We start from the raw sequence: 12,500 nt of genomic DNA on the forward strand, positions 1-12,500 counted from the left end.
CGAGTCGGAATAGTCTCCCTTGGCTATTCGGACTCAAAATCCAATGCGCTTGTGCAATCAACAAATTGTTTGTTGTTTAAAAAAAAATATTCTAATTGATAATTACATAAAATTAATCCAAATCAAAATTATGATTTTATTAACTATCAGCAGGTAGTCTAAACCCGCTTTATTTGACGAGAAAGATAAAATCATTGATCAATTGGAAGTCCAGATAGAAATTAAAAAGAAAATAGTTCAAAAGTAGTTCAAAAGTAACAAAAGTCAGTCAAAGTAACTGTGGTATAAATGATAGTGTGAGACAGACAACACTCCTTCTACAATCCAAAGTAGGGGTATGAGCTGAGTCAGTGTGATATGGGCAAAACAAAATTTCTTCTGAACTCTTTTTCTATTTCTTTATCAGTATCAGTTCCGTGCACGCACATTGGAGTTTTGAGTCCGAATAGCTATGGGAGACTATTCAGACTCGAGTCCGAATTGCCACTTCGTTCTAAAAATTATCCATGGTACGACTGATTGGAACAGAGACTGTTACTGTAGTGTAGCAACCTCGCATTCATGTTTTAACTGTGCATTCGATGAGAATACAGTAGCGTCTTCATAAAATCAACACAGTCGGACCAGAGAGATTCTCGTGAGAGATGACTTTAAGCGATGTTGACTTTATCCATCATCAATGAAACACGATAAAGAAGAACAGAAAATGTTGGAGCCAGCAATAGGTGTTGACTTTAAACAGAAGTTGACTTTAACTCTCTCCTTACCAGCCATTTTTCAGAATTTCCCCGGAATCTTTGCACCCATCATCATCATTGCCTTTTTCACCCTGGGTCAGGGTATAGGCTACAGACAAAGTTTCCATCCTTCTCTATCCTGAGCTAACTTTTTTATCTCATTCCATGTCTTACCACTTCTCTGTAAATCCGCTTCTTTAATTCTTCTCCATGTTCCTTGTGGCATTCCCCTTGATCTTCCGCCCTGAGGGTTCCAGTTCAATACTTTCTTTGTTATAGTGGAGTCCTACTCCCTGTGTATGAATCCCCTCTCCCTGAATATAAAATCTTCTCCCCAGACTTGAGGTGTTTCTGTCCGGATTGTATCCAGTGGATTTCGCTTACTCCAAGTATATGCAGCCTGTATCTTCTCATCTCAGTCACAACTTGAGAGCTTTTTCCTGCTTCATACATGGTGCGAACGTTCCACGACGCAATTCGAAGCTGCTTGTTAGGCGAAGACGTCATCGGGTCAGCAGAGTCCTTTCGGCTTTGTCTGTTGTCCTTCATAAATTCTGTCATTCCAGAAACTCTTCGGTCACCCAAGCTAAAATCAGGTTTCGGTTTGTCCGTCTGCGTTTCTGTAATGGTTTGAGTTAATATTATGTATAGAATGTACTTGTTGCTTTCCTGTTTGAGTAAGAAAAATATATCTTTGCACCCACCCAACAGAAAAATATATTTTTCTTACTCAAACAGAAAAGCAACAAGTACATTCTATACATAATATTGTTCACCATAATGAGATCTACTACAAACACAGTGTCAAGTTGTTATAGCTAAAACAACAAATTTTCTATAAGTTTTGTGATGAACAAAAGAAATCAGAATGAGAAAAATTGTTGGTAGCATCTTAACGAATGTGATGATTTTTCCTATGGGTTGTAAGGAGAGGGTTAAGAGTGTTGATGTTATGGGGATTCCACTGTAATAGGTTGAATTGTTGGGTCACAATAACAGATTCTGTGATGTTGTTTTGTTTTTAAGGGTTTTACGGCGCTTGCAACACATTAAGGTCATATCAGCGCCAGTAAAAAGGAAGAAAAATGGGATAGTAAAAGTTCTAGGGTTACAATTAAAGCACCCAAGAAAAGGTGAGACAAAGGGGAAGTGGTTCAAATAGGGATCAGATGTAGATTCCAAGAGCACACTGTCAAAGTACTTAAGTTTGAGATCACCTAAAAGTTTCACCCAGACACCAGCACAGGATCCCATTAAGAGGAATACACTCAAATGTTTACAAATCATATGTTAAAAATAAAAAATAACAATACATAATAGAGAGATGATTTACAAGGAAAAAAATATCATCTCCCAAAACTATAACTATAACTATACATTTGACTGTTTCCCTCCCAGCCAAGGACTCCGGCCAGGGTCAGGACAAAACCAAGTAATCTCATTCCAAGACAAAGACAGAAAGCAATTGAAAAACAGGTACAGGGGGATAGAAGACACATCAAATACCTCCCTGCCCACTATGGGAATGTAGGAACCCCACCCAGACAGATTCTATGAGTTTTCATTCCTCTCTAGAAGGAAACGTGAGTGAGGATCGGATTGTAGGGTCCCGTCTGGAGTCCACTTTAACACAATCAGACATGAACAAACAAAAAAACAAACACGAACGACATCCTATCAAATATCATCGGTTTTAATTTTGAAGTATAAATTGGGAAAAATAATAAAATCACTTCGCAACCTTTGTTAGGTAACTTAACTCACTCAACTCTAACACCGACTATATCCGTAGTTTACCCGGGTTACTTTTACCCCATGCCTATTTAATTTATCACATTTTTCTGAGACAAATTATAGGAGTAGTATGCAAGCTAATGTTTTTAATTTTTACATGTTAATGATAGTTGAATAAAACTATGTACATGCTCATTTTTAATACATTTTTTTCCAGTTTTGAAAAGTAGCAAAAATTTCTAGGATTGAGTGAGTTAAATACCATTGTGGTAAAAAATCGCATTAAAACAATCATGACTATTTACAGAACCCGTCAACTGGGATTAACTTTACCCCATTGGTTTTGGGGGGGGGGGGGGGGTTATTTATTTTTGTTTTTAAGGGTTTTACAACGTTTGCAACACTTTTAGGTCACCTCGATGCCGGTAAAAAGAAACATGGGACCATGAGGTAAAAAAAAAAAATAATAATTTAGATATTTAATCAAATTAAATACAACTATGAAAAAGTAAAACGTATCAAATAGGGAAGAGTTTACAATTCTGAGAGAAAATTATCAACCATCTTGGCTTGAGTTTACCTCAAAGTCCCTTCCAGACACAAGTTCATAATCTGGCTGAGAGGAATACGATCAAATTCTTACAGTGAGTACTATTTCCAAAACTAAAGAAAAACATAATAGACTGTAGCAAAGAGATGATTTAAAAGAACAAAAAATATCATCCGGCAATCCTAATTATTATATATTTCACTGTTACCCTCTCAGCCAAAGACTCTGGCTAGAGCCAGAACAAAACCAATTACTAGTTATTTTACTGTTACCCTCTCATCCATAGACTCCGGCTAGAGCCAGGACAAAACCAAGTAATCTCATTCCAAGGCAAACACAGAAAACAACTTGGAAAAAGAAAACAGATATAGGGGGATATAAGATACAGCTAAGGGTGACCTTTTCACCCAACGAGGGAAGATTAGAGACTCCATAACTTTATGCGGTCTAGTGGTATAACACTCGCTTTTGGATCGGAAGGCCTGGGTTCGAATACACATAGGCCAAAGTTAGAGCCTTTGACGGGTAAATGATTCTCTTCGTTAAATTGGAATGTAAGTGTTGCTATGGTCAATAGTAATTATTAATTTGATGCTAAAGTGTTGCTATGGTCAGTATCAATGTAACAAGTTTTTGTTATGTTTAGGTTAACGGATGTAGACTCCTAAGTGATAAACACAAAAAAATCACACATTTCCGATCATGATAAATTTCTGATGTGATACGGTGGTTCACATTTTGTGTGTTTTGATCTTTTGCATCAAAATAAACATTACCTAGACCGAAATCAAACTGACAAAATACCAGTATGAAGGCATGGGTCCCAAATGTTTTGAAGTTTGTAAAAAACTATAAATAGAAATTTAAAGATTCACATGTAAATTGTCTATCCCTTTATAATTGGAATGTATAAGGCATTATATTCATCATCATCATCATCATCATCATCATCATCATCATCATCATCATCATCATCATCATCACAAACATTAACATTATGGCCACCACCACTATTATTATCATCAACATCACCGTCATTATCACTGCCACTACAAAAATCATCAACATTATCGCTGCTACCACCATCATTATCAACATCATCATCACCACCAATATTATTGATGCCATCATCAACATCATCATCGATACCACCACCACCACCGCTGCCACCACCAACATCATCAACATCATTATCACCACCTCCACCGCCATCACCATCATCATCAAAATCATTATCACCACCTCCACCGCCATCGTCATCCAAACTCCTCCGACCTCTCCACCCCCCTATCCACAGACTTTTGCGGGCTGAAATCTGGAATCAACTCTGCTACTCTTGCCCTCATCTCCATTTTCCTCTTCTTCCTCTCCTCCTCCCTCTTCTGTTTCTCGGGAAGAAATTTCCAAGCCAAAAACCTTGACCTCAACAAGTGGCTGAAATAAAATGAAAGAATGATTTTTTTAAAAACGGACTTTAAAGACAATTTTAAAAATAAACAAATAAATAAAATTCCCTTTATTCATCCCCCCCCCCCAACCCCCTCGCCCCCCAGGGAAATTTGTCTTTAGGGTCTATTCCAAGTGGAGACTGAAAAAACTCCCTGCAGCCCTGCAAAGTGAGCTGAGATGAATTATCTTGCTCATGGCCCCACAGCACGAGGGACAGGTAATCGAACTCTATACCTTATGGGAATGAAGCAAAGACCATACTGCTGTGCTGAGCCATGCTTTTAAATACAATGTTAAATAGAAAATGAATTTAGACCAAAAAAAAAAAAAAAAAAAAAAAGAAAAAAAGTTGAGTTTATATTATAGCGCAATATCCAGTGGTGGAGGTGGTGAAGACAAAGAATGACTTATCTAAATAACATAAGAATTGCCAAATGTGATTTTAAAAGCAACACAGATTTCATGCGCACCGCAGAGGATCGTGATTCGTGGAGACAGCTGACCGGCAACGTGCTCAAGAGGACAAGCCACGATGGATGATGATCCCCTAAACATGATCATCGCACATTATAAAGGGTCCCTGACCAACAGAAACACGTGACATGTCGTACAAGACACGACAGCTGTCAGTCGATATTATAATTTTTTTCCAACAGAGACAATGCAGTTAACGGCCATGTAATCATTTTACACCTGAGTATGGTGAGGGAAGGTGAATAAAGAGCCCTTTCAACTTTGCGCAGAGTGAGGCTCAAACTCAGGACCTTCTGATCCAAAAGCGAGTGTCATACCACTAGACCACATAGCCGAAAAAAATCTGAATGTCTTGTTGTATTGTAACAAAGTTAAGCAATGTTGAGCATGTTCAGTGAGAGGATGAGTGAAAATGATTTTAAAACTCTGCCCTGTACACTGTCTTTGAATAAGAAACTTGACACATATTACCCCACTCGAATTAGGAGTGAATCAGTTGATGTTTTAGGTTTTTAAAATTAATATAAGTTTAAATCCTGTTGCAAGGATATTTAAGATCTCCAACTGTAATCAATTTTGAAAAGATGAGAAAATCTTAAATAGAAAATTGTTTGCCCTGATGACAGAAATTGAATACATGTGAAAAATTTATAAAAAAAATATAAGCCTCTACAATTTTGGACGGAAGTGATGATGATGATGATGATGATGATGATGATGATGATGATGATGATGATGATGATGATGATGATGATGATGATGATGACGATGATGATGATAACAATGATGATGACGATGATGATAAATAACAATGATGATGATGATGATAATAATGATGATGATTAAAGTAATGATGACAACAATAACGATAACTCCCACAAAAAAAAAGTCCTTACTCCCAGTAATATTCCTTGGCCCGGTCCATCCTCTGTGCCGTCTCCACCTTTTCCTGGTCTTTCCATTCCACCCAGACATAAAACACTTTGGCCCTCAGGGACGACTCGTAGTGACGGTCAGCCCGACATAACAAGAACTCCGTGTGGTATTTGTGCTGGGAAGAAAAAAAAACCAACAGAAATTAAACATTCACAAATTATTTTTGTTTGTTTGTTTTTCTTTTTAGCTCTCCCCTTACTGATCAATTTCAGTATTTTCCCAAAATGGCAGGCTTACCCAGCAGAATAATATATTTTTAAAAAACTCAAACAATCTCTCTACAAAACAACTTTATGTTCTTATTAATCAAACAAAGATTATTCTTCAAAGTTTGTGATGTACAAAATAAATCTGAATAAGAAAAAATGTATATTGTGTCGTAACAAATGTGACAATTTTGTTGTAGGTGGTAAGGAGAGGGTTAAGGATTTTACAGTGCTTGTTACACATTTAGGTTATATCAGTGCGAGTAAAAAAGAAGAAAATGGGATCGTAAAAAGTTTTAGAATTACGATTAAAATACCCAAAAAAAGGTAAGACAAATGGGAATTGGTTCAAATAGGGAATAGATGTAGATTCCAAGAGCACACGATCAGAGTACTTAGTTTGAGATCACCTAAAAGTTTCATCCATACACAAGAACAGGTCCGCAGTAAGAGGAATACACTCAAATGTTTACAAATCATATATAATACATAAACAAAACATAATACAGTGCATAACAAAAAGATGATTTACAAGGAAAAAAAATATGATCTCCCAAAACTAAAGATACATTTGACTGTTTCCCTCTCAGCCAGGACCAGGACAAAACCAAGAAATCTCATTCCAAGACAAAGACAGAAAGCAAGTTGGAAAACAGATACAAGGGGATAAACGACACAGTGTGTACCTGCATCACTTGGTGAAAGGTTTCAATGATCAGCTGTATGAAACTGTACGTTTTCTTCCAGTTGAGAAACTCAAGTTTAATCTCAGCTATCGAACAAAGAAGTTTAACGCAAGTCTCATATTTTTTCCATTAATAATAAAAGATATATAAAATTAACATTTATATAGTGCCTTTCTATGAATTAACCATGCTCAATGAGCTTTGCAATTTATTCTTCCATCAAACCACATGAACCTATATTTCAATTGCATACAGTACAAGTTGCCTTTTAGGCATCCTTTTTATACTAACTCTTACAATATCCATCACTACCTATAGCCAGGTATTCATTCACTCTTGAGTCGAGTGAGATAATGTTTGTAAAGTGTCTTACCCAAGGACATAATGTTGAGATCAGATCACTGTCACCCAACGAAGAAATCTCCAGGCGCACAAGAATGCAAAATAATTATGGATGAAGTCAAGCACAGACGATGGGAATGGCTATATCACGTTCGCTCAATGAAAAAGTCCAGACTGCCTTACACAACATTAAGATGGTCTACACAAGGAAAGAGGAAGAGAGGCAGACCATTGGGCACCTGGAGGAGGACAGTGGAGGAGGAGATGGAAGAGGCTGGAAAGACACAGAATGAGCTGGTCTGGCTGGCCCAAGACAGAGATGCCTGGAGAAACTTTGTTGTTTGTTTTATTTTTAATGGTTTTACGGCGCTTACAACACATTTAGGTTATATCAGCGCCAGTAAAAAGGAAGAAAATGGGATAGTGAAAAGTTCTAGAATTACAATTAAAGCACCCATGAGAAAGTAAGACAAAGGGGAATGGGAACAAATAGGGATCAGATGTAGATTCCAAGAGCATACCACCAATGTACTTAGTTTGAGATCACCAATGTCTCATCCGGACACAAGCACAAAATCCAACAAAGTGGAATACACTCAAATGCTTACATTATACATTAAAAATAACAAATATAATAATACATAACAGAGAGATGATTTACAAGGAAAAAAATATCATCTCCCAAAACAATAACTATGCATTTGACTGTTTCCCTCTCAGCCAGGACTCCGACGAGGGTCAGGAAAAAACCAAGTAATCTCATTCCAAGACAAAGACAGAAAGCTTGTTGGAAAACAGATATAAGGGGCTAGAAGACACAGTATGTACCTCCCTGCCCGCTATGGGAGGTCAGGAACCCCACCCAGAGAAACTTTGTTGGTGACTAATGTTCCACCAGGGGACCAAGAGGTGATAAGGAAGAAAGGACTGTCACCCATACAAATCAACTTGACCTAAATTCAATTTTGAGGCAGTTCCTTGTCAATTAGGTCATGGGTGTCACATGACCAATGACTCACCTTCCTCCATCTTTCAAAACAGTGCTTGATCAGCAAGAATTGACCCATCTGGTCAGCCATCTCGTTCTTACGTTGGATCTCAAACTGGGTGAACTCTCGCCAGTCCTGGACACAATTTCTGGGCAAAAAAATGAGGAGTTGAAATGTTAAGTTTATTGATGAGGTATTGGACAAAATAGAATATGACGACTTATACAAATTATATAAAATCCAAAAAAAAAAAAAAAAGAAGAAGAAGAAAATTTATAAAAATAATAATAATAATAATAATAATAATAATAATAATAATAATAATAATAATAATAATAATAATAATAATAATAATAATAATGATAATATGATACGTGTTGTTGTTGGTCAGGGACCCTTTGTAAAGCGATTTGAGCACTTTTAGTGGATAGTGCACTATATGAAAAAAAAAGCTTAAAGCTCAAAAGCTCAACCTTTTAACCTATCTTCATTGGCCACACTTACTTCAGCAACGACTTGTTGTGGTGTTTGACTGCCTTGTTCCAATTCCGTTTGGAGAGGGAGATGAGTTTTTTCAAGGGAAGTAACCCACGATACTTCATGATAGATCTGTCATAATGCCCCTTGGCCTTGTCCATCAATTCCTGCTGTACTGCTGCCTCTCTCTGACGCTCTTCTTCTTTCTGAAAACAAAAAAAATTACAATTCTCTAAGGAACTGTGTTTTTAGTCCACCAGTGGACTGAAAACACACCGGAAATAAAAAAAATTCAAAACGGACCAATTATCGTCTATACTTGTTACCTTAATCGATAATGACGACATTGATACTGAGCCTATTGTAGGTTAGGCTTCATCATAAGTGGACAGGCATAACATTTATGACAATTTGACGGCTTAATAATATCATTTACAGCGTTTTATTTACTCTCGGAAAGTCGTGATTGAGAGTTGCTCGAAATCGAGTGTCTGAAATAGATCTCAATTCTCGATACCATGGTTGCCAGATAGCCATTGGCCTGGCCAATTTGGCCAAAATTGGCCACACAGAGAATAATGTTTCTATAAGTAATTTAAAATTAACATTTATATCTATTTTTAATGTTTCCTAGTCCGTAAGAGCACATTAATCGGATATTGCACTATATAAAAGCTCAAGTTTTTGTTTTTAGTTTGGAAAGAAAAAAAGTGACTGGCACGGTCGATGAATAGAATATTAGGTTCACTCATTACATAATACCAGTTTGAAATAATGCGTCATATTTAAACTTTCGATGGAATAATAATTGTAACAAATATCTCACCTGTCTCTCCAAGCGTTTTTTCTGTCTGAACGCTTCCACCCGAGCTCTCTTCTCTTCCTCTATCTGCCTAAGTCTCTCTGCCTCTTCTCTCTCAAGCTGGGCCTTGAAAGAAAGAATGAACATATAAAAAAATTTTTTTTTTTTTTTTCAATATTTTAATCTACTAAAATTTTCAACAAAGTTTAGGATGGATATTTGAATATTTGAATAAAAATTAGTCCAACAGCTTCACCCCCATACTTGAATTATTTCTCATAAAAGTTACTCACCAGTTTCTCTTCCTCCTGTTTTCGTTTCTTTTCTTCCCTCTCGGCTTTTTGACGCGCTCTCTGGGCTGATCTCTCCTCCATGTCTGAGCAAAACAAACAAATAAACAATCAAACAATTTGGAAAACAAATAAAAAAAGGTTTCTTTATATCAACACCCCAATAAAACATCCTGCCACTTGCTTGGAATGTAAAACTCTGGAAGATCTCAGATGACCTTTTTCCCCCATCAATTCCAAGCATCAGTATTCTTCTTCTTCTTCTTTCAGCTTATCCCGCATTTTGCAGGGTTGCCATAATGAATGCCACATCTCCATGCATCTCGGTTCAGAACATCATCTTCCTCCAGGCCCAGTTCTTTCATATCATCCTTTACCTTATCCAACCATCTGGTCTTTGGGCGTCTCTTTTTTCTCTTTCCCGCTAATTGTAAGTCCAATACTTTCCTTCCCACGTACTCCCTCCCTCAAATCCAAACCTCAGTAAGGCCCTATATTTTAAAAAATCCACTTTTTATTTGATTGCACAAGATCGAATGGCAAGAATTCTGCTAGTTGCTAGTTTGGATCAATAATTAACCGTAGCAGTGGGTCCCATAACCAATGAAACATTTTTAAAAGGTAGCCCTTCAGAGCTATTAGACTCATGGAGCCGGGGTTCATCCCAGTTTCTATACTGTAAAAAAGACATTAGTTAATGTTTGTTACCCTTTAGATAGGATGCTTGTAACATATATTGAAATATATTGGAGTTGTTTGGCTGTGTTTAATAATGTTAGGGTTCTTTCTAGCGGTACGCATCTTTTGTTGTGCATGTTTTGCATGTGGGTGTGAATGTTGACTGTGTGAACCTTTTAGCACCTTTTGTTACTTAGAAACATCATAAGACGTTGTTTGTGTATTAAGTTAGTTACTGAAACAACTCTGTCCTGGATGGTCGTAATATGTATTTGTTGTCAATTTTCCATATTATTCATTATAATTAAATTTAATTAACATCGTCTAACCCTGAGTCGTTACAATGCTTATTTATCACAATGTACTTTCCACCAGATCAAACAGTCACAGCTTCCCAATCACTGCAAGGTGGACAGCAGGGGACGGAGGTGGGGGTCTGAAAAAAATCGAGACTTCACGCGAGAATTAATCTTTATCCCTGTGCGTGTGAAGCGTGTGCTCTATTAACTGAGCTATAGGGTAGTTTGAGGGTAAATAAAGATGAAATTCTAACTTACTTTTCAAAACCTGTAGATATTTGGTATTCTGTGATGCGTTGGATGACACTTTGCTGGCATCGGACACCGTCGTCCTTTGTGTGGTCAACCCTGATCTACAAAGATATGGGAGATTGACAGGATAAGTTAAAACATCATATAAAACGTAATTGCTTATGGCGGAGTATCCATCTACTCCTAAGTGCAGTGTGATAATGTGTGTTAAGTGTATGTATTCACTCACTTACTCAATCCTCTCCGGGCCTGCTGGCACTTGAGGCGATGCAAGGGATCTCCACCTGGTCCTGTCAGCAGCTATTCTTGGGGCCATCTCGAGGGACAGACAGACCTCTCTGTTTTAGGTCCCTCTCTACGGTACGTCTCCAAGTCTCCTTGGGGCGGCCTCGCTTCCTCTTTCCTTGGGGTGTCCATCGCAGAGCCTTCCCTATCAGTGTTTCATCAGGTCTGTGACAGACATGCCCCTAACCATTGCCATCTTGTTAAGTGTATTAACCAAAGATAATTCATATACGTGACCCAACATATCAATCTGGTATGACGTCACAATGAACCAGATGAAGAAAAACTTTAACTTTGTGCGGCTATGTGGTCTAGTGGTATGACACTCGCTTTCGGATCGGAAGGTCCTGGGTTCGAGCCTCGCTCAGCGCATAGTTGAGTCTTTGGAAAAGACTCTTTACTCACATTCTCTCACCGTACTCAGGTGTAAAATGAATACCTGGCCGTTAACAGCGTTGTCTCTGTCGGAAAAATTGTAATATCGCCTAACAGGCGTCATGTCTCGTGGTACATGTTACGTGTTGCTGTTGGTCAGGGACCCCTTTGTAAAGCGCTTTGAGCACATTTAGTAGATATTGCTCTATATAAAAGCTCTAGTTTGTTTTTTTTTAATTTTTTTAAAACTTCAATATGATCTGCATAGCACAATTGATAGAGCACTCACAGCTGATATTATTTTCTGTCCTCCCCTGTCCCTCCAGCAGTGATTGGGTAATTGGGCCTGTTAGATCTGGCGGAAAGTACTTTGCGATAGACTAGTGTCCTATCCAAAGGATAGCAGGCAATTGCTATTGTCCATTTCACTCTATAGAAACTGGGATAAACTCCGGCTCCAGGGGCCTCATGGCTCTGAAGGACGACTCTTTAGAAAAATGATTTGCTCCGCTAAACAAATTATTTCTCACTTCAAGAAAAGACATATGTGACCCAATGTCTCAAAACGGAAGTATGTCGGAACGAACCAGATGCTTAAAAGCCGAATTAAATGTTAAAACTGGTCAAAAATATAAATTGTTGGCATTAGCACCTTAGAATATGGTATCCATTCTCCTCAATAAAACATACAAACTCAACACAAGTCTGATATTTATGGCTATAAATTCAATTTTCAACATCTTAACCATACCCGACATAGTACCGTTTTGAGGCGAAGGGTCACATATTCTGCTCCTTCTGTATGGAACGCTCTTTCAGCGGACACCAGTCACCATAATTCTCTGTCCTCTCTTAAAGCATCTTTAAAGACAGAGTATTTCCTTTCAGTTTTCTGTCGGTGATGTTATTGATTTTGTTGAATGATATATATGAACACAT

General features: G+C 37.6%; 1 protein-coding gene across 1 annotated transcript in view; it reads right to left on the minus strand.

Moving 5' to 3' along the window:
- Nucleotides 1-2,414: 2,414 nt before the first annotated feature.
- Nucleotides 2,415-12,500, minus strand: part of LOC144959421 (uncharacterized) — a 31,426-nt gene continuing 21,340 nt past the window's right edge. Inside the window, exons 13-19 of the mRNA XM_078892001.1 lie at nt 10,908-11,002; nt 9,676-9,758; nt 9,407-9,508; nt 8,608-8,786; nt 8,134-8,251; nt 5,841-5,995; nt 2,415-4,455 (exon numbers count right to left, since the gene is read on the minus strand). Of these exons, the coding sequence (XP_078748127.1) occupies nt 4,278-4,455; nt 5,841-5,995; nt 8,134-8,251; nt 8,608-8,786; nt 9,407-9,508; nt 9,676-9,758; nt 10,908-11,002 (910 nt within the window). The 3' untranslated portion in view covers nt 2,415-4,277. The remainder of the gene's footprint in view (nt 4,456-5,840; nt 5,996-8,133; nt 8,252-8,607; nt 8,787-9,406; nt 9,509-9,675; nt 9,759-10,907; nt 11,003-12,500) is intronic.

This window comes from Berghia stephanieae, chromosome 14 (assembly GCF_034508935.2).
Source record: "Berghia stephanieae isolate SIO BIC M18660-M18661 chromosome 14, UCSD_Bste_1.3, whole genome shotgun sequence".
In the NCBI taxonomy this organism is placed as follows: Eukaryota; Metazoa; Mollusca; class Gastropoda; order Nudibranchia; family Aeolidiidae; genus Berghia; species Berghia stephanieae.